This window comes from Neofelis nebulosa, chromosome 1 (assembly GCF_028018385.1).
Source record: "Neofelis nebulosa isolate mNeoNeb1 chromosome 1, mNeoNeb1.pri, whole genome shotgun sequence".
Classification (NCBI taxonomy): domain Eukaryota; kingdom Metazoa; phylum Chordata; class Mammalia; order Carnivora; family Felidae; genus Neofelis; species Neofelis nebulosa.
In genome coordinates, this window is record NC_080782.1 from 153,311,138 (window position 1) to 153,334,214 (window position 23,077).

At 38.3% G+C, this 23,077-nt stretch overlaps 1 protein-coding gene across 1 annotated transcript; it reads right to left on the reverse strand.

Moving 5' to 3' along the window:
- Positions 1–8,509: 8,509 nt before the first annotated feature.
- LOC131490832 (olfactory receptor 2H2-like) lies at positions 8,510–9,436 on the reverse strand. The gene has a single exon (XM_058693311.1). It carries the CDS (start codon positions 9,380–9,382, stop codon positions 8,510–8,512), a length of 873 nt encoding a protein of 290 aa, XP_058549294.1. The 5' UTR covers positions 9,383–9,436.
- Between the last annotated feature and the right edge of the window lie 13,641 nt (positions 9,437–23,077).

Sequence of the window (23,077 nt, forward strand, 5' to 3'; positions counted from 1 at the left end):
CTGCTTGTTTTCTATATAAGGTAACCCCTTCAAATAACAGTTCTGAATCTTTCTCATTCTTTTACAACTTATTTTTCTCCTTAGTTTGTTCATTACATAGTTTTTGCTACTGGGAGTGTTTGTGAATATCTCTGTCATGCTCCAAGGTTTAATGGGAATCAATCTAAGATTCATAATTCTTGGCTTCTTTTACAGTAAAATTCTTGGCTTCTTTTACAAATTCTTGGCTTCTTAGCATAGTGGTTACAATTGGGACTCTAGGTCCTAGACTACTACTGGGTTTATTATTATTAATAAACAAGTCAGTATTTCATAGTGACATTTACTGTTTCAAAATAAGACGAAAGTGTTCTTAACTTCTTTGGCATTATTTATTTATTTTATTATTATTATTCAATGTAATTTAGTATCAAATTAGCTAACATAAAGTGTGTAAAGCGTGCCTCTGATTTTTGGGATAGATTCCTGTGGTTCATAGCTTATGTACAACACCAAGTGCTCATCCCAACAGGTGCCTTCCTCAATGCCCATCACTCATTTTCCCTTCTTCCCCCACTCCCCATCAACCCTCAGTTTGTTCTCTGTATTTAAGAGTCTCTTAGGGTTTGCCTCACTCCCTCCCTGTAACTTTTTTCCCCCTTCCCTTCCCCCATGGTGTTCTGTTAAGTTTCTCAAGATACTCATATGAGTGAAAACACATGATATCTGTCTTCCTCTGACTGACTTATTTCACTTAGCATAATACACTCCAGTTCCATCCACGTTGCTGCAAAAGGCCAGATTTCATTATTTCCCATTGGCAAGTAGTATTCCATTGTATATACAAACCACGTCTTCTTTATCCATTCATCAGTTGATGGACATGTAGGCTTTTTCCATAATTTGGCTATTGTTGAAAGTGCTACTATAAACATTGGGGTAAAAGTGCCCCTATGCATCAGCACTCCTGTATCCCTTGGGTGAATTCCTAGCAGTGCTACTGCTGGGTCATAGGGTAGGTCTATTTTTAATTTTTTGAGGAACCTCCACACTGTTTTCCAGAGCGGCTTCCCCAGTTTGCATTCCCACCAACAGTGCAAGAGGATTCATGTTTCTCCACATCCTCGCCAACATTGATGGTTTCCTGATTTGTTCATTTTAGCCACTCTGACTGGTGTGAGGTGTTGAGTGTGGTTTTGATTTGTATTTCCCTGATGAAGAGTGACATTGAGCATCTTTTCATGTGCCTGTTGGCCATCTGGATGTCTTCAGAGAAGTGTCTATTCATGTCTTCTGCCCATTTCTTCACTGGATTGTTTTTCGGGTGTGCAGTTTGGTGAGTTCTTTATAGATTTTGGATACTAGCCCTTTGTCCGATATGTCATTTGCAAATATCTTTTGCCATTCCGTCGGTTGCCTTTTAGGTTTGTTGACTGTTTCCTTTGCAATGCAGCAGATTTTTATCTTGATGAGGTTCATTTTTGCTTTTAATTCCCTTGCCTTTGGAGATGTGTCAAGTAAGAAATTGCTGCGGCTGAGGTCAGAGAGATTTTTTCCTGCTTTCTTCTCTAGGGTTTTGGTGGTTTCCTGTCTCACATTTAGGTCTTTCATCCAGTTTTATTTTTGTGTGTGGTGGAAGAAAGTGGTCTAGTTTCATTCTTCTGCATGTTGCTGTCCAGTTCTCCCAGCACCATTTGTTAAAGAGACTGTCTTTTTTCCAGAGTAAATTGGATATTCTTTCCTGCTTTGTCAAAGATTAGTTGGCCATCCTTTTGTGGGTCTGGTTCTAGGGTTTCTATTCTATTCCATTGGTCTATGTGTCTGTTTTTGTGCCAATACCATACTGTCTTGATTACAGCTTTGTAGTAGAGGCTAAAGTCTGGGATTGTGATGCCTTCTACTTTGGTTTTCTTCTTCAATATTACTTTGGCTCTTTGTGTTCCTTTGTGAACTTCCTTGGCTTTATATTTTTATTTTATTTTAGATATAAAATCTTAAGCACATTGACATCATTATGTATTTACTTTATCTAGCTATCATCTCTCTCTATCATCTATCATCTATGTATCTATGTATCTTTCTATCCATTTATCATCTGTCAATTATCTATCTACCCATCTCTCTATTTATCATCTATTATCTATCATCAAATTTTTTATCTATCATCTATCTATATCATCTATGTATCTATCATCTATCTATCTACCTATCTACATATCATGTGTCTATTATCTATCTATCTACCTATCATCCATCCTGTATATAGTTTCAAAATAATGACAAAATTCAAGGCCAGTAAATAAATGCATTATAAAATTTCTTTATGGTTCTTTTTGCCTGTGACATTTCCCTGTGGTTTGTACAGTGACAGTCTGGTTTGACGGCACTTTGAAACTCAGGTCTGTGTAGAGACCACACCCCTTTATGCTGAGATTGAAGCTTATTCTGATTCTTCTCCATTGCTTTTCTGACTGGATACCTTTAGATTCTGCTTTTTTATCTTTGAAGCTAAGTAACTTCATCAACGTTTTTCTCCAAAAACTGCATGTTCTGTTTCAGTTTTTGCCTTTTAATCCTCAGATTTAGTTTTCTTTCGATTTTCTACTGCACAGTACTCAGGCAAATAAGTAGTTTTATTTTCCTCCTGGACAGAGGGGACTGCATTAGCAGATTATGCTTTTGTTGATTTCTTTATTTATATTAACATTACTTCAAAAAATCCTGTGGAATGACACTTGTTTGAAGATGGATCCAATTTTCCAACTTAAACCCATCACACTGCATGTGGAACATGTATTAAGAAGACTTTGAAAGTAGAGAGAAGAGACCAGCGGGGGACCTCAGGACACAGGGAATGACACTGTGGTGAGGGCCCTAGGTTTGTGTCTCTTTGCTTGTTTGTTTTTAATTCCTCTATCCCAGACATGGAGCTGAAGAATCTCTTTTCAATGAGTGGTGCTGCAGCAATTGGATATCCACAAGCCAAATAAACAAACAAACCTTGGCCCAACCTTACATTTTGTGTAAAAATTAACTGAAAAACCAGTGTCTGGTTGGCTCACTTGGTGTAGCATGTGAGTCTTAATCTCAGGGTTATCAACTCGAGCCCCATGTTGGGTGTAGAGATTACTTAAAAATAATAAAAACTTTAAAAAAATGTACCATGGGTTTTATGTAAAATGCAAAACTATAAAACTTTAAAAAACAACATAGGAGAAAGTTTCTACAGCCTGGACCTACGGCATGGTGAGGTTTTAGGGATGACACAAAATGCATGACCCATAAAGGGAAGAAATTGGCAAATAAGAATTCATCAACATTTAAAATGTTTGCTCTGTGACTTTGTTAAAATTATGAGAAAAACAAGCTACAGATTTTGAGGGGGGGGCAGTATTTCCAAGCTATGTGTCTGACAAAACAAACTTATGTGTAGAATATTTAGGAAATCTCAAATTCAACAACAGAAAACAGCTAGAAAACAGGCAAACAAGATACATTGAGGAAGATACACTGATGAAAGATGAAAAGTGTTCATCATTGATAGCCATTAGAGAAATAAGTAAAATCATAGTGAGACATCATTAAACATCTACCAGAATGGGTAAAATTGAAAAAAAAAATAGTGGTAATACCAAGTGCTTGCAAGGATGCAGAGAAACTAGAATGCTCATATGTTGTTGGGAATGGTAAACTGTATTCCTGTCCTGGAAATCTTGTGGCAGTTTTTTTACAAAATTAGACAGATATTTACTGTATAACTCAGAAATTGCACTCTTAGACATTTATCCCAGAGAAATACAATTCCAATGATCACACAAAAGCCTGTTCATAAATGTTCATAGGAGCTTTATTCTTATAGACCCAAACTGGAGACAGCTCAGAAACTTTCAGTGGGTGAAGGAGTCGATGAACCAGTACATCAATACACTGGAATAACTATTTGGCAATAAAAGGGAGGAAAAAAAAACTATTGATACTCACAACAGCCTGGATGAATTTCCAGATTTATCCTGAATGGGAAGTGCCAATCTTGAAATGTTCCTCTCTACATAATTCCATTCATATAAACTTCTCAAATTGACCAAAATGTAGAAACACAGAATAGGTGGGTTCATGCCAAGATTTAAGAGGGTGTGATGGGGCTGTGAGAGAAGCAGGTGTGCCTGTGAAGGGCAACATGAAGGATCCTTGTGGGAATGGAAATACTCTGTATCCTGTGGGTATCAATGTGAGTATGCTTGTTGTTATATTGCAATACAGTTTTGCAAGTTTTTACCACTGGGGGCAGTGGGTAAAAGGTCTATGAGCTACCTTTATTAATTCTTACAGCTGCATATGCATCTACAATTATCTCAAAATACAATGTTTCATTTAAAATAAACCCAATGTGTACAAGATATTTAAACACACTGAAAGCAGTTAAAGACTAAAAGGAAATTATTTTCCTTTAACACACTAAAAATATTACTGTATCTGAAAGGGGAAAAAAAGTTAATAGTAATCACTAGAAAGTTATTATCCTGAAATAATATAATTTGACTACAGTAAGAAGTTTACAGAATGTTAGAATGATGTAACATACCAATTAGTAGAAGCATAAGCTTTATCTTTCATGATTGCTCTGTTTCTTGAAGGAACTCAGAGAAGTAAGTAATTTACTATTGTGATTAACCTGATTGAGGTAAAGTATCATCAGAAGCTTCAAACTGCTAAATAGAAATTCTAATCTTTTAACATGAATGGATTTCCATTAGGGATCATGTTAAAACCACCAACTTCATTTCAGGAGATGTCTTATCTCACATAAAGAATGTTGCTAGATGTAAAGTGTCACTGGTTTACCTCTAAATGATCCATTCCCTTCAGAAAACAGAGTGTAGTTTTAATAAAATGGGACTTGTAAGTTTTTATTACATTTATAATAAATGCTTTTCAGTTTTATAGGCTCTTTGAAGGAGCAATTTAGTTTCTTTATTAAAACATGACTTTCTTTCACAACTTTATATCTTTCAATTTTATGTTGCTACCACTCTGAATATAAGTGAAGATATTGAAGCTTTAATAAAGGTATAGAGTTATTTTAAAGTCATAGAGTTATAGGCATATATATGGGATGTAAGTTTGCAAAATCACAGGGAAAAGTACAGAATATTAAAATCTCTTTTCAATCTGATTCCTTCTCTATCCTGTCCATCATATAAAACCTCTCAAAACCAATCAATCGTTATATTAAGGTATATAACATATTTGGATATTAATAAAACAGGATTTATGATATTGCCTTTTCAGAATACAGCATAATAAAACCCTTTTACATTAACTTATTGGTGCAGTAGAGAGTATACCAACGTTTAATTTAACTTGGTGGATATTTAATCAGTCTTTTTATTATACCTAGCACATCCATATAAAATTGACAGACATACTGGCTTTATTTACATCATTTAAGTTGAATCCAAGCCCAACAGCAGAGGTTATTACAAATGAACTAAAGGCAGATATAGGCAATTATGTTTGTTTACTTTCCCAACTAAAGAACCCATTATAATAAACTCAGTCCTATTTAAGAAGTTGATATTAAAGAAATAAGTAAGGCATTCTTTCTGCCCATTAAAAACTCACTATCTGCTGGGGAAAAGGGAGAAAAGATATACAAACATTCATAATCCATTGTGATGTGGCTATAACAGATATCTGTATCCAGAACAGATAATGCAGAGCAGTAATGGGACCAGTGGGGAAGAGCAGCCAACTCTGCCTGGCAGAGAGAACACTTCATGGAAGTGCCACTTAACCTGGAACTTGAAAGATGACCAGGAGTTCACCAAACAGATTAAAGACATAAAGACTTTGTAAACAATAGGAAGAACCCACACACAATGGTTACTCAACTTTAGTGTCACTGCACAAATTAATAGTTTAATTCTTCCTCACGTTATTCAATGACGATCTCAACAAAAATACAGTGTTATGGTTAAGAAATAAGGAAATTTTCCCAATCTATTTTTAGATTAAGTCTTCCACAAAGACAAATTCAGACCTACTCATACAATTCTGATTCCTATCTTAGCTTGTCTGGGTACTTGGGAACAATTCTTATCAACTTTTCTAAGGAAGTCATATGAAAAATCTAACATCACACACGTGTTTAGAGGGCACAAAGACATCTTTTAAACACAAACTCTGCTTTAAATGGATATGCAGAACATGCCTACATCTTACAGCTATATAATGAAAATCAATGTGTTGTACCCAACTAACATTTATAATACTGAGGCAATTGCCTCAATTTCTTTTTTTAATTTTTTAAATGTTTTTATTTATTTCTGAGACAGAGAGAGACAGAGCATGAGCAGGGGAGGGGCAGAGAGAGAGGGAGACACAGAATCTGAAGCAGGCTCCAGGCTCTGAGCTGTCAGCACAGAGCCTGACATGGGGCTTGAACTCACAGACTGTGAGATCATGACCTGAGCTGAAGCCAGACACCTAATTGACTGAGCCACTCAGGTGCCCCGCAATTGTCTCAATTTCAAGAATGCAATCTTTATGCAATTTTTGGACAATTATACTCTACCAACTCCATGTGAAAAATTAGATATTAATCTCAAAGCACATTTTTCAACAAGTAGCTTCTTTACTTGACTAAACATATTTCAAATGCTGTAATAAATGTACCATTCCTAAGATAAAGAAGAATTGAGAAACAATGAAGTCAAATGAAGGATTTCTTTTTTCCTTTAATATCAGGTTATTAACTTCCATGATCCCTACTCTTGGCAGAAAAAATCAGTGCAATTAGCATCCACTAAGGGAACTTTTTCTGTACACATTCTATATTTGATTCTATTTTACATATTCCATAGCCTATTTTCATATAATTATTATTATTTAAAGTATTTGTATTTATTTTGAGAGAGAGAGAGAGAGCACCTGTGTGGGTGAGTGAGCAAGAGTGGGGAGGGGCAGAGAGAGAGGGAGAGAGTGAATCCCATGTAGGCTGCACATTCACAGTGGACCCCTGACAGGGGGTTCGAACTCACCAACCATGAGATCATGACTTGAGTCAAAATCAAGAGTTGGATGCTTAACCAATTGAGTCACCCAGGCACCACTATTTTCATATTATTTTAATTGATTGTGGCTGTACTGGTGATAGTGGTTTTAAAGTACAAAAGGAAATAGGGTGAAATGACAGGTAGGTTGTTAATTTACTCTTAGTTTTAGAATCAAATAGGTTTAGACAGAAATTCTTGGATGTTTAAATGAGAGAATTGAAGTATTTGAATTGATAAAAACATAAATAAGCCAATGTACCAGGCAGAGTGAAGATGCATTTAGTCATAAGATTGTAACAATTTTGATGTTATTGTTTTCTTTAGGGTACCTCATGAATGAGAAGTCATATACTTGCTTCTTGTCATTATTCTGGTCAGACATGGAGTCCTTACTTCACAAAAAGTGATGTGTGGGAATTATACTGACCTTAATCCATAAAATGACCACAGCTGTGCCTTCCTCTTGATTAGATTTGTATTCTGGATTCCTCTTGTAGAGTTAAGAATTGTGAGATGCCATAGTCTTACAACTCTAACCCACACTTGAATCACTCAGCCTCATTGTGAGGCTGGTGCCAGGAGTGTGCATGTCATATGTTTGTTTCGCTTGCTCATTTCTTATTAGGCCTCATGCATATGGGGTGATACAGGCAGGTGGGCTGCAGGCCAATGTTGGGAAGGAGACTCGCTCTTTCCTCTTTGCTTCTTTGGTGTCTTTCTTGTTCGTTTAATCTGCAGTAGATTAGGTAAAAGTGGTTGAATCAGCATTCTCCACTGGGTGGTGAGCAAAACCAGCATTTCCTCAGTGACATCAGCCCAGCTAGCAATACTCCTGACTCACAAGTAGGAGGTCAGAAAATTTATGCTCCCAGGGGTCTCTTCTCTAGGCCATCAGTTTAAAACATTCCTGTTCTTTCCTTGTGTTCTCCTAGTGCTAGAGGCTGCTCCTTTGTGCACTTTGTCTCCTTTAATATCTATCTAGCTAATAATTCCTTGCAGCAAATGCTCTTTTTTTATTTTTATTAAAAATTTTTAAGTTTATTTATTTTTGAGAGAGAGAGAGAGACAGAGAGGAGCAGAGAGAGAGGGAGACACAGAATCTGAAGCAGGCTCCAGGCTCTGAGATGTCAGCACAGATCCCAACTCAGGGCTTGAACCCACGAGGTTATGACGTGAGCTGAAGTCAGATGCTTAACTGACTGAGCCACCCGGTACCCCATGCCGTCTTTTTATAATAATGAAAATGGTGTCTACTTCCTGATGGTAGCTTGACTCAGAGCAATATTTCTCCTACATTTAAGTTTAAGAATAACATTGCCAGCTGCATCACATTTACTTTTCATTAGTCCACTGTCTGTACAAAGCACGCAATTGGCCCCTCTCTTCTTTAGAGTTGATGATTGAGAGTCCTCATGCATGCAAATCAACAAATGAACTGGGCAAAAGCTGACTTCCCCTTGAGTCTGAGCCCCTCCTCACTCTTCACTGGACATTCTGTATTTCCCTAGGAGGCTCCTGAAAGCTCGCTTCATGTCCTTGTTCCTTAAAGTATAGATGAGGGGGTTGAGAGTGGGGGTCACCACAGTGTAGAAGAGAGTTAAAAATTTCCCTCCCTTCTGGGAAAAATGACTCCGGGGTTGGATATAGACAGCGGTGACACTGCAGTAGAAGAGAAAAACAACAGCCAGGTGGGAGGAGCAGGTATGGAAGGTCTTACTCCTTCCATTCTGGGACTGGATGGCCAGCACTGCCTGGGTGATACGGCCATAGGAGACAAGGATGAGCAGGAGGGGCCCCATCAGGAAGATGGCACCAATCACTGAGATCTGAAGCTCATTGACATGTGTGTCTCCACAAGCCAGGCGGATCAGTGCAGGGACCTCACAGACAAAGTCGTCAACCTGGTGGTGATGGCAAAAGGAGAGTTTCATGGTAGTGGGAGACTGCACCAATGTCCCAAAAACCCCACTTGCCCAGACCAGGAAAGCCAACTTGTGACACAGGGGTGGGTGCATGATTACTCCATAGTGCAGGGGCCGGCACACTGCCACATAGCGGTCGAAGGCCATGACCAGCAGCAGAACACATTCTGAAGCTCCGAGTCCCAGGAAGATGTAGAGCTGGACTGCACACCCCAAATAGCTGATGGTCTTGTCCGAACTCCAGAAATTCACGAGCATCTGAGGGATGCAGCTGGTGGTAAAGCAGAGGTCCAGAATGGAGAGGTGGGTGAGGAAGAAGTACATGGGGGTGTGGAGGTGGGGGTCCAGGTGAGACAGGAGTATGATGGTGGTGTTGCCCACTAGTGTGACTGTGTAAAAGACAGAAACCGCCATAAATAGGGTCATTTCTAGCCTAGGGTTATCTGAGAAGCCCAAGAGAATGAAGCCATCTGGGACGGTGCCATTAGCATGTCTATCCAGCGCCCACCTGAATCTACAAGGAACAACACATCAGTTAGAACACCACCTAAAAGAGGTAGAGAAAGGTGATATTTGATTTTAGAACGTCACCCTTTCTCTATTAATATTTTCTGTAAACTTTTACTGGCTGTTCTTTCATCTCTGTCCCTTTTTGGACATTTTCATCTGTTAATTTCTTCAAAGATGGATAATTCTAGCAAACTCCTAGAACATGAGATTGTGGTAGGTCATTCTTTTAAACTAACCCTTGCCAGTGTGCCTGAGTGGTTCAGTTGGTTAAGTGTCTGTTGATTTTGGCTTAGGTCATGATCTCACAGTTTCAGGAGATTGAGCCCTGTGTAGGGCTCTACACTGAGCATGGAGCCTTCTTGGGATTCTTTCTCTTTCCTTCTCCCTCTGCCTGTCCTCTGCTCATGCTCTCTCTCAAAATAAATAAATCAATGTAAAAAAATAAAACTAACCTTTGCACTATGAACAACTTATGGCAACAAACTGCACAGCCTAGATATAATGGAGAAAAATTTGAGAAACATACAAACTACCAAAACTGAATCAGGAAGACATAGAAAATCTGAATAGATCAATTACTATTATACAGACTGAATCAGTAATAAAAACATCTCCCAATAAAGAAAAGCCTAAGACCAGATGTCTTCACTGGTGAATTTTACCAAATATTTATAAAAGAAATAACACCAAACCTCAAACTCTTCCAAAAAAATCAGAGGAAGGAACACTGCCAAACTCGTTTAAAAAGGGCAGTATTACCTTAATACAAAATCCAGATAAGGACACCAGCAGAAAAGAAAACTGCAGACCAATATCCCTGATGAATATAGGTGCAAACATTCTCAGTAAAATGCTAGCACACTGAATTCAGCAGCCCATTAAAAGCATTATGCCCCACGATCAATGTGGGACTTATCCTTGGGATGCAAGGATGGTTCAATATATGCAACTCAATCAATACATACAACATAAATACAATAAAAGAAAAAAAAGCATATTATTATTTTAATACAGGTGGAATAAATGCTTGAAAATATTCAGTATCTGTTAATGATGAAAACTCCTTAAAAAGTCTGAGTATCATTGACATTGTTGAGTATAGTCACATTAGTGTCAGGTGTACAACAGAATAATTCAACAGGTTTATACATTATGCAATGCTCAGAACAATTGTAACCATACATCACTATTACAATATCATTGACTATGTTCCCTGTGCTGTGCCTTTTATGTTCATGACTTCTTCATTCCATAACTGGAAGCCTGTATTTTCCACTCTTTTCTACCCATTTTACCTATCCTCCCACCCTCTTCCCTTTTAGCATCCATCAGTTTGTTCTGTGTACGTATATATCTGATTCTGCTTTTTGTTTCTTTTTTTTTCCTTTTTATATTCCATACATGAATGAAATCATTGGTATTTGTCTTTCTCATTCTGACTTATTTCACTTAGCATAACACACTCTAGGTCCATCCATGTTGTCACAAATGGCACTATCTCATCTTTTTAAGATGACTGGATGATATTCTATTGTATAAGTATAACATCTTTCTTACCCATTCACTTATCAATGGACATTTGGGTTTCTCCAATATGTTGGCTATTATAAATAATGCTGCAATACAGTAAAATAAACAATCAACAAAACTAAAAGGCAACTGACAGAATGGGAAAAGATATTTGCAAATGAAATATTAGATAACGGGTTAATATCCTTAATCTATAAAAAACTTATCAAACTCAATACCTAAAAAACAAATAATCCAGTGAAGAAAGGGACAAAAGACATGAATAGACACTTTTCCAAAGAATACATAGAGATGGCTAATAGAGACATAAAAAGATGCTCAACATCACTCATCGTCAGGGAAATAGAAATCAAAACCACAATGAGATACCATCTCACCGCTGTCAGAATGGCTCAAATTAACAACTCAGGAAACTATAAATGGTGGTGAGGGTGCAGAGAAAGGGGAAACTTTTTGCACTGTTGGTGGAATGCAGACTGGTGCAGCCACTCTGGAAAATAGTAGGGAGGTTTCCCCCCAAATTAAAAATAGAATTACCCTACGAATGTAGGATATGTCATTTCATGTTAAAGGAAATGATTGCCTTAATGATATACTGTTCAAAGTACAAGATTTAAATTTGAAAAGAAGTTTTTTTAAATATGCACTTTTATTTTTTAAAAAGCAGTATTAAGAGGCTCCTGGTTGGCTCAGTTGGTTGAGCGTCTGACTTTGGCTCAGGTCATGATCTCACTGTCCTTGAGTTGGAACCCCGCGTCAGGCTCTGTGCTGACAGCTCTGAGCCTGGAGCCTGTTTCAGATTCTGTGTCTCCCTCTCTCTCTGCCCCTCCTGAACTCATGCTCTGTCTCTCTCTGTCAAAAATAAATAAACATTAAGAAAATTTAAAAAAGATAAAAAACAGTATTGAAATCATTTTATTTGGAGTGGAGACCTAGAGCTGGAAATGAATTTCCTTAAAATCTAGTTCTTGAGCTTTATCGTTACACCCCCATGTAAATGAGGAAATTAGAACTCAAAATAATCTTGTGCATAATACACACAAAAAATCTAGCGTAATTTTAGTGTTCGGATTTCTATGACACTCTCTGTTTCAGAATTAATTAAAAGCAGAATCGGGGGCGGGGGAGGGATCAGATTTGTGATTACAACAGGTTTGTGGTAGGGGGTAAGGTGAACTGCAGGAAGGTGGTCAAAAGTTACCCACTTCCAGTTATAAAATAAGTAAATAAAGGATGTAGTATATAAATGATGCCTATAGATAACACTGCTCTATAATGTATATGAACTTTGCTAAGAGAGTAGACCCTAAGGGTTCTCATCAAAAGGAAAACATTTTTTTTTCTTTTTCTTTTTTTTGCTTTTAATTGTATCTATCTCAGTAAGGGACATAATGATTTCATAATATATGTAAGTCAAACCATTATGCCGTACAGTTAAAATTTATACTGTGATTTATATCAATTATATCTTTAATAAACTGGACAAAAACCCACCTATCTTTGTTATTCTTTTGACACTAGCATCGTTTGATTTTTCTACCCTTTTGTTTTTAGAATCAAGTTGAGTTTCTGCTTAAGTTGTTTTAGGTTGAAATTTATGTTTTCTCTCTGGAAAAAAACCCCAAAAGTCCACTTCTGTACTTATCCTGAGTCACATCTGCTTTTTTCTAGAGCAGAATTTGACATCTAATGTGTCATTAAGTGATATTTTCATTGATAACTGATGAAACCACCATACATTTGAGAGCTAATGATATATTTTATGACTTTGCACGCTCAGTGTTCTCCTTTTTGTGACAGAGGGCGGAAACAAACAGCCACTTAGCAGCTCTCTTCCCACATCTGGAAAAGCCTAGACCAGTTGAACTTAGCATATTAATTTAGCATACATATTTGTCTCATTTGGCCCTCACTCCATAAGTCGGCTGTGGTTTTTCCTAATAATACATGTCTACACATCTCGACTTCTTGTGTGATTAAATATCAAAAGTGTCCCAGGGACATTTTCAAACTGCTTATAAAACACTGCTGACTATGTCACTTCCTTTGGTGTTCTGTGACCCTGTGTGACAATCTCTGCTCATGTGAGATATTATCACTACTGGAATTTATGCTACTGATGTTGTTTGTGCAAGCTGTGTTAGAGTAGGCTACGGACACTCTCTCCATTCATTGCAAGTCCTTCCTATGCAACCAGCACTGTGTGGTCCCACAGTCTGTGCTCTGGACCTCAACTCTGCCAAAACCCCAAGGCAATGGCTCTGTGGTTCCTCCTCAGGAGACTGGTCCCTACACTTGCCTTTCCTGACCCATCTGTCTTACCTGTCCAGTCTTGATAATTCATGTAAAACACCAGTCAGAGCCTAAAGAAAGTTGTGGTTACAGATGGTGATGAACATTGGAGAATCTAGGTATACATTTGGGCAAGCCAGACAAATCTAAAACAGAGCAGAATAACAACAAAAGGAGTACCCACTGAGGAAAGAACAATGTGTCACCTGGACTTTGTGCACATTCTGGGGGACTAAGAAGTGTTTCTGTGTTGGATATTATGGATTCATGATAAAACTAGGTCCCCCATTGCACCCTGCACAGAGATCTTTGGTTGTTCTCTAATTTCTCACAGTTCCCTGGTTTTCCTTTGCTGACCTCATTGGGCCTGTCCACATGCACATGCATTGGCTCCCACATTCCCCCCACTGCCTCCAGCAATTCTGATGATTCGAACATCATGGTGTCTGCTACCTGCGAGGTTTTACAGAAATTAGTTTTACACCAGCAACTTGGAATTTAGGAAAATATTCTTTTGGCTGCTACATAATCATTTAATACAGTTAACATTTCTCTCCCCATCTGCACCTAAATACTTGAATTGTCAACAATTTTCAGTTTGTTTCACCAATGCATTCCTGCTGAAGTTTTTTTCTGTTTTTGCTACTAATATTTAAAATCATTAATGTATTAATTAAATTAGTATATTAATTAAATTGATATTAACTATTAATAATGAAATAAATGAATCTTACTTTTTCAGTTGTATTTATCTAATTTCATGCCTAATCCCATTTTCATTCTCATGTGACAGTTATCTATATTCTCTTACAAATGGCTCAGCTAGATGTTGAGCCACTGTGGCGAGTACCTGGCATTGGAAACTCAATGCAAATACCAAAGTACTCTACCCTTAACTGAAGATGTGGATTTCTGAAGTTTCTGAAAATCCAGAGAACCATTGACTAGGGAGAACACACACACTAATCTCAGCCTCTTTTGAGTTTGTGCTTGGGATATATTCCTTTCCCTCTCAGCCTCTCAGTCATAGCCATTCCCAAAGACATCCGTGAGGTTCCCACTGCCTTTTTTCATAGGATTTTATGGTATGGTATCTCAGTCCAGGCTTGATCACAACTTGATCAGTGGGGTAAATGACTTACCTCCAGAATACCATAGTTGTTGAAAGGGGCTTAGATTTAAAGACCTGCTTTTATTAACATCTTGGTGCACAGAATCATGGAGAGATCACAGCAACCAGTGCCCTGAAAATGTCCTGCCTATCCCAGAAAGACTCAGCTTGCTAAGACTAATAAAGCCGCTGGGACCTCATCTCAGATGGAAATTAGCCTTTCATCTGAATGTCTTCTGTGGTGAGTTCTCAGTCACCTCAGCACTTACCTGCAACTGCTCTGAGCCATTAGAGATGGCGGACCCATGGGGGCACACCACGAAGGATTTCTCTCCTGTCTTTCAATCTGCCTAAATTAGACTTTTTTTGTTCATAATCTAATTCTGTCAATGGAAGGCTCAATAAATCCTATTGGTCTTTGAAGTCTTCTGCTCAGTCTGGTTCCCATTCTCATGCTTTCCTCTGATGAGCTGTTTGGATTCAGAATGCAGTGGTTTTTTTTCCTCATGGACAAAAGACAAAGATGCTCAGAAAAGACTTTGATCCAGAGGAAAGGATTTTTTTAATATGTTACCTATTTTTTTTTTTAATGTTTATTCATGTGTTTTTGAGAAAGACAGAGTGGGGGGAGGGGCAGAGAGATAGAGGGAAAGAACTCCATGCAAGTTCTGCACTGTCAGTGCAGAGCCCAATGTGGGTCTCAGTCCCATGGACCATGAGATCATGACCTGAGCCTAAACCAAGAGTCAGATGCTTAACTGACGGAGTCACTCAGGCTCCCCATAGGTTATTTATTCTAAATTTTATATGTGCTTATAGAAGAAAATTGTAATACTAAGTTGTATATGTAGTATGTCCCTGCAATAGTCACTGTCATGGTTTTATGTGTGTTCTTAAGGTCACATGAAAACTGAAATATATAGATTTTTTAAATTAATCTGTTACTTAATTGTTTTTCCTAAAGGTGGAGAGAAAATGGAAGACTTGAAATCATTAAGGCGAGCAAATTAATCCTTGGGTTTTTACAATCTTCTCCTTATCAGCACAAAGACAAAAAAAAAAAAAAAAGGGATAACAACCAAAAACCACATTCTGCTAGTGGGGCAAAACTGTTTTTAAAAAGATAAAAGTATTTTATAAGTTTTATCTCAGGTCCGTTAGCAATTGAGAATATCACTTTGCCTTTTATTTATTTATTATTATTTTATCATTTTATTATTTTTTTTACCTAGTGACTCTCTGTTTTATTTATTTATTTATTTATTTATTTATTTATTTATTTATTAATATATGAAATTTATTGTCAAATTGGTTTCCATACAACACCCAGTGCTCATCCCAAAAGATGCCCTCTTCAATACCCATCACCGACCCTCCTCTCCCTCCCACCCCCCCATCAACCCTCAGTTTGTTTTTAGTTTTTAAGAGTCTCTTATGCTTTGGCTCTCTCCCACTCTAACCTTTTTTTTCCCCTTCCCCTCCCCCATGGACTTCTGTTAAGTTTCTCAGGATCCACATAAGAGTGAAACATATGGTATCTGTCTTTCTCTGTATGACTTATTTCAATTAGCATAACACTCTCCAGTTTCCTTCATGTTGCTACAAGAGGCCAGATTTCATTCTTTCTCATTGCCACATAGTATTCCATTGTGTATATAAACCACAATTTCTTTATCCATTCGTCAGTTGATGGACATTGAGGCTCTTTCCATAATTTGGCTATTGTTGAGAGTGCTGCTATAAACATTGGGGTACAAGTGCCCCTTTACATCAGCACTCCTGTATCCCTTGGGTAAATTCCTAGCAGTGCTATTGCTGGGTCATAGGGTAGATCTATTTTTAATTTTTTGAGGAACCTCCACACTGTTTTCCAGAGTGGCTGCACCAGTTTGCATTCCCACCAACAGTGCAAGAGGGTTCCTGTTTCTCCACATCCTCTCCAGCATCTATAGTCTCCTGATTTGTTCATTTTAGCCACTCTGACTGGTGTGAGGTGACATCTGAGTGTGGTTTTGATTTGTATTTCCCTGATGAGGAGCGACATTGAGCATCTTTTCATGTGCCAAATGCTCTGGATGTCTTCTTTACAGAAAGTCTATTCATGTATTCTGCCCATTTCTTCACTGGATTATTTGTTTTTCAGGTGTGGAGTTTGGTGAGCTCTTTATAGATTTTGGATACTAGCCCTTTGTCTGATATGTCCTTTGCAAATATCTTTTCTGATTCTGTTAGTTGCCTTTCAGTTTTGTTGATTGTTTCTTTTGGAGTGCAGAAGATTTTTATCTTTATGAGGTCCCAATAGTTCATTTTTGCTTTTAATTCCCTTGCCTTTGGGGATGTGTCATGTAAGGAATTGCTGCGGCTGAGGTCAGATAGGTTTTTTACTGCTTTCTCCTCTAGGGTTCTGAGGTTTCCTGTCTCACTTTCAGGTCCTTCATCCATTTTGAGTTTGTTTTTGTGAATGGTGTAAGAAAGTGGTCTAGTTTCATCCTTCTGCATGTTGCCGTCTAGTTCTCACAGCACCATTTGTTAAAGAGACTGTCTTTTTTCCATTGGATATTCTTTCCTGCTTTGTCAAAGATTAGTTGTCCATCCTTTTGTGGGTCTAGTTCTGGGGTTTCTATTCTATTCCATTGGTCTATGTGTCTGTTTTTGTGCCAATACCATGCTGTCTTGATGATTACAGCTTTGGAGTAGAGGCTGAAGTCTGGGATCATGATTCTTCCTGCTTTGGTCTTCTTCTTCAAAACTGCTTTGACTATTCAGGGCCTTTTGTGGTTCCATACAAATTTTAGGATTGCTTGTTCTAGCTTTGAGAAGAATGCTGGTGCAATTTTGATTGGGATTGCATTAAATGTGTAGATAGCTTTGGGTAGTATTGACATTTTGACATTATTTATTCTTCCAATCCATGAGCATGGGATGTTTTTCCATTTCTTTGTATCTTCTTCAGTTTCCTTCCTAAGCTTTCTATAGTTTTCAGCATACAGATCTTTTACATCTTTGGTTAGATTTATCCCTAGGTATTTTATGCTTCTTGGTACAATTGTGAATGGGGTCAGTTTCTTTATTTGTCTTTCTGTTGCTTCATTATTAGTGTATAAGAATGCAACTGATTTTTGTACATTGATTTTGTATCATGCGACTTTGCTGAATTCATGTATCAGTTCTATAAGGCTTTGGTGGAGTCTATCAGGTTTTCCATGTATAATATCATGTCATCTGCGAAAAGTGAAAGCTTGACTTCTTCTTTGTCAATTTTAATGCCATTGATTTCCTTTTCTTTTCTGATTGCTGATGCTAGTGCTTCCAACACTATGCTAAACAACAGCGGTGAGAGTGGACATCCCTGTTGTGTTCCTGATCTCAGGGAAAGCTCTCAGTTTTTCCCCATGGAGGATGATATTAGCTGTGGGCTTTTCATAAATGGCTTTTATTAAGTTTAAGTATGTTCCTTCTATCCCGACTTTCTCAAGGGGTTTTATTGAGAAAAGATGCTGAATTTTGTAAAATGCTTTGCCTGCATCAATTGACAGGATCATATGGTTCTTATCCTTTCTTTTATTAATGTGATGTATCACATCGATTGATTTGCAAATGTTAAGGCAGCCCTGCATCCCAGGAATGAATCCCATTTGATCATGGTGAATAATTCTTTTTATATGCTGTTGAATTTTATTTGCTAGTATCTTATTGAGAATTTTGCATGTATATTCATCAGAGACATTGGCCTTTAGTTCTCTTTTTTTACTGGGTCTCTGTCTGGTTTGAGAATCAAGGTGATGCTGGCTTCATAGAATGTGTCTGAAAGTATTCCTTCCCCTCTATTTTTTGGAATAGCTTGAGAAGGATAGGTATTATTTCTGCTTTAAATGTCTGGTAGAATTCCCCTGGGAAGCCATCTGATCCTGGACTCTTATTTGTTGGGACATTTTTGATAACTGATTCAATTTCTATGCTAGTTATGGGTCTGTTCAAGCTTTCTATTTCCTCCTGATTGAGTTTTGGGAGTGTGAGGGTGTTTCGGAATGTGTCCATTTCTTCCAGGATGTCCAATTTGTTGGCATATAATTTTTTATAGTATTCCCTGATAATTGTTTGTATCTCTGAGGGATTGGTTGCAATAATTCCATTTTCATTCATGATTTTTTCTATTTGGGTCATCTCCCTTTTCTTTTTGAGAAGCCTGGCTAGAGGGTTATCCATTTTGTTTATTTTTTCAAAAAAACAACTCTTGGTTTCATTGATCTGCTCTACAGTTTTTTAGATTCTATAATGTTTACTTCTGCTCTGATCTTTATTATTTCTCTTCTTCTGGTGGATTTGGGGTGTCTTTCCTGTTCTGCTTTTATTTCCTTTAGGTGTGCTGTTAGATTTTGTATTTGGGATTTTTCTTGTTTCTTGAGATAGGCCTGGATTGCAATGTATTTTCCTCTCAGGACTGCCTTCACTGCATCCCACAGCATTTGGATTGTTGTAGTTTCATTTTTGTTTGTTTCCATATATTTTTTAATTTCTTCTCTAATTGCCTGGTTGACCCACTCATTCTCTAGTAGGGTGTTCTTTAACCTCCATGCTTTTGGAGGTTTTCCAGACTGTTTCCTGTGGTTATTTTTCAAGCTTCATAGCATTTTGGTCTGAATGTGTGCATGGTATGATCTCAATTCTTGCATACTTATGAAGGGCTGTTTTGTGACCCAGAATGTGATCTCTCTTGGAGAAGGTTCCATATGCACTCGAGAAGAAAGTATATTCTGTCGCTTTGGGCTGTAGAGTTCTAAATATTTCTGTCAACTCCATCTGATCCAATGCATCATTCAGGGCCCTTGTGTCTTTATTGACTGTGTTTCTAGATGATCTATCCATTGTTGTAAGTGGGGTGTTAAAGTCCCCTGCAATTACCACATTCTTATCAATAAGGTTACTCATGTTTGTGATTAATTGTTTTATATATTTGGGGGCTCCCGTGTTCAGCACACAGACATTTATAATTGTTCACTCTTCCTGATGGATAGACCCTGCAATTATTCTATAATGCCCTTCTTCATCTCTTGTTACAACCTTTAATTTAAAGTCTAGTTTGTCTGATATAAGTATGGCTACTCCATCTTTCTTTTGACTTTCAGTAGCATGATAGATAGTTCTCCATCCCCTCACTTTGAATCTGAAGGTTTCCTCAGTTCTAAAATGAGTGTCTTTAGACAGAAAATAGATGGGTCTTGTTTTTTTATCCATTCGGATACCCTATGTCTTTTGGTTGGAACATTTAACCCATTTACATTCAATGTTATTATTGAAAAATATGCGTTTAGAGTCCTTGTGATGTCTGTAGGTTTCATGCTTGCAGTGATGTCTCTTGTACTTTGTCTCACAGGATCCCCCTTAGGATCTCTTGTAGGGCTGGTTTAGTGGTGATGAATTCCTTCAGTTTTTGTTTGTTTGGGAAGACCTTTATCTGTCCTTCTATTCTGAATGACAGACTTGCTGGATAAAGGACCTTGGTTGCATATTTTTTTTTCCTGTTCATCACATTGAAGATTTCCTGCCATTCCTTTCTGGCCTGCCAAGTTTCAGTAGATAGATCTGTCACTAGTCTTATCGGTCTCCCTTTATATGTTAGAGCATGTTTATCCCTAGCGGCTCTCTGAATTTTCTCTTTATGCTTTTATTTTGCCAGTTTCACTGTGACATGTCGTGCAGAAGATTGATTCAAGTTACGTCTGAAGGGAGCTCTCTGTACTTCTTGGATTTCAATGCCTTTTTCCTTCCCCAGATCAGGGAAGTTCTCAGCTATCATTTCTTCAAGTACACCTTCAGCACCTTTCCCTCCTTCTTCCTCCTCTGGAATCCCAATTATGCGTATATTATTTCGTTTAATATTGTCACTTAGTTCTCTAATTCTCCCCTCATACTCCTGGATTTTTTTTATCTCTCTTTTTCTCAGCTTCTTCTTTTTCCATAATTTTATCTTCTAATTCACCTATACTCTCTTCTGCCTCTTCAATCCAAGTTGTGGTTGCCTCCATTTTATTTTGCAGCTCATTTGTAGCATATTTTAGCTCCTCCTGACTGTTTCTTAGTCCTTTGATCTCTGTAGTAATAGATTCTCTGCTGTCCTCTATACTTTTTTCAAACCTAGTGATTATATTTATGACTATTATTTTAAATTCATTTTCTCTTACATTGGTTAATTCATTTCAATCAGTTCGTTAGCTGTCGCTACTTCCTGCAGTTTCTTTTGAGGAGAATTCTTCCGTTTCATTATTTTGGATAGTCCCTGGAGTGGCGGGGGACTGCAGGGCTCTTCTCCCATGCTGTCTGGAGTAACTTGTGCTGGGGAGCGGGGCCACAGTCAGACCTGATGTCTCTCCCCAGCCCACCGCTGGGGCCACCGTCAGACTGGTGTGTACCTTATCTTCCCCTCTCCCAGGGGCAGGACTCACTGTGGGGTGGTGTGGACCCTGTCTGGGCTACTTGCAGACTGCCACTCTTGTGGTGCTGCTTTGATGGGATCTGGCATGTTAGCCAGGGTGGGTCTGCAAGGTGCACAGGGTGGGAGGGGCAGGCTCAGCTCTCTGCTTTCAGTGGTCCATTGTGGGAGGTGCCCTTCGACACTGGGAGGGAGGCAGACCCATTGGAGGGATGGATCCACAGAGGCACAGCATTGGGTGTTGGCGTGGTGCAAGCAAGTTCCATGACGTGAACTGGTTCCCTTTTACAACTTGATGTTTTAAAATACATATACATGTGAAAGGATTCAGGTAGAGACACTTTAAATTTTTTTTTAATGTTTATTTATTTTTTGAGATAGGGACAGAGTGCAAGCAGGGGAGGGGAAGAGGTAAGGGAGACACTCAATCCAAAGCTGGCTCCCAGCTCTGAGCTGGCAGCAGAGAGCTTGAGGTGGGGCTCAAACTCATGAATCACAAGATCATGACCTGAGCTGTAGTTGGATGCCTAACCAACTGAACCACCCAGTCGCTCCCAAGTAGAGACACTTTTAAAGGGGAAAAACACCCAAGGAGATTTTCCATACCAGATGTTACAACTTTTATGAGGCCATACCCATTAAAAGCTAGTTATCACAAGGTGCAAACTTGCACGTATAGATAAATCAGTTTGAGGGATGTAATATACAATATGGGGACTACAGTTAACGATACTGTATTGCATATATGAAAGTGGTTAAGAGTAGATCTTAAAAGTTCTCATCATAAGGAAAAATTATAAATATGTGTGGTGTTGCTTATTAATTATTCTTATTGTAATCATTTTGAAATATATACTTATATCAAATTGTTATGTTATATACCTTAAAGTTATACAATGAATGTTATATGTCAGTTACGTCTCAAGAAAGCCAGAAAAAATACTGTGGTGATATTGGTGCAAAAATAGAAATACCCTGGTGAATGGGTGTGAATAAACCAATAAACCAAATAGAAAGTCAAGAAAGTAACCTCATTGCCTGGGCAATCAGAAGTAGAATTGTCATTAAGTGTAGGAAGAGCAGGTGAGTGTAAAAGAGACTAGGAGTTTGCATAAAGTCAGGGCTGTCCAACTAGACCTGTTCCCACAGTTATTATGCTCAGACATGCGGTGGTTTGATCCCAGAGTGAAGCTGAGCACTCCATGCGTCCAGTGCCTGCACTGAGAGTGGGTCTCACTGGCCACACCCGGCCTGGCTCTCCTGCCTCTTACTCTAATAGAAGTTCACCTTCCTAGAATCTACATGTCAACAGTGATGTTGGTAGCTTGCTCCATTTTTCTTCCAGTTCAAGTTCTTCTATAAAACACTACTTTTTCAAACTGTAAGAGACTCTTAAATGCAGAGTAAACTGAGGATTGCTGAAGGGTAAGTGGCCAGGGGATGGGCTAAATTAATGAAGGACCTTAAGGAGGATACATGTTGGGACGAGCACTGGGTGTTATATGTAAGTGATGAATCACTAAATTCTATTCCTGCAAATAATAATACACTGTATGTTAACTAAATGGAATTTAAATAAAAATTTGAAACAAAGCAATACAGCTAATGTATTTCTGAAAATTAAAAAAGAATTCTGGGGTGCCTGAGTGGCTCAGTCAGTTAAGCATCCGACTTCAGCTCAGGTCATGATCTCATGGTTCGTGAGTTCAAGCCCTGCATCGGGCTCTGTTCTGATAGGTTAGAGCCTGGAGCCTGCTTTGAATTCTGTGTCTCCCTGTCTCTCTGTCCCCTCCCCCCCCCCCCCCGCACATGCTCTCTCTCTCTCCTTCAAAATAAATAAAAACATTTAAAAAATTAAAAAAAATCTGACAAGTGCAAAAAATTGCTAATAATTGAGAACAGCACAAAGTGTCAGTGTGGGAGTTGATTGTATCATTTTATTATTATTTTTTTTAAGAAAAGCTACTTTCTTATTTTCACCATTAAAAATTATAATCTAGGGGTTCCTGTCTGTTTGGTCAGGAGAGCATGCAACTCTTGATTTTGGGGACATGAGTTCAAGCCCCATGTTGGGCGTAGAGCTTACTTAAAAAATGTAATCTCAAGAGAGGAGAGGGTGGTGCCTTGCAAGTCTGGCATGAATAGCCCAGGCAGGTGGAGCTGGGGGAGGAGGGGAGGAAATCCAGGAAGTTGGCAGCCCCAATATGTATCCTCAGCCTCCCTCTCTGCAAATTCCATTCACCTTTAA

Coding starts and splice junctions, on each gene's coding strand:
- LOC131490832 (XM_058693311.1), bottom strand. CDS start 9,382: ATGACCCTATTTATGGCGGTTTCTGTCTTTTACACAGTCACACTAGTG.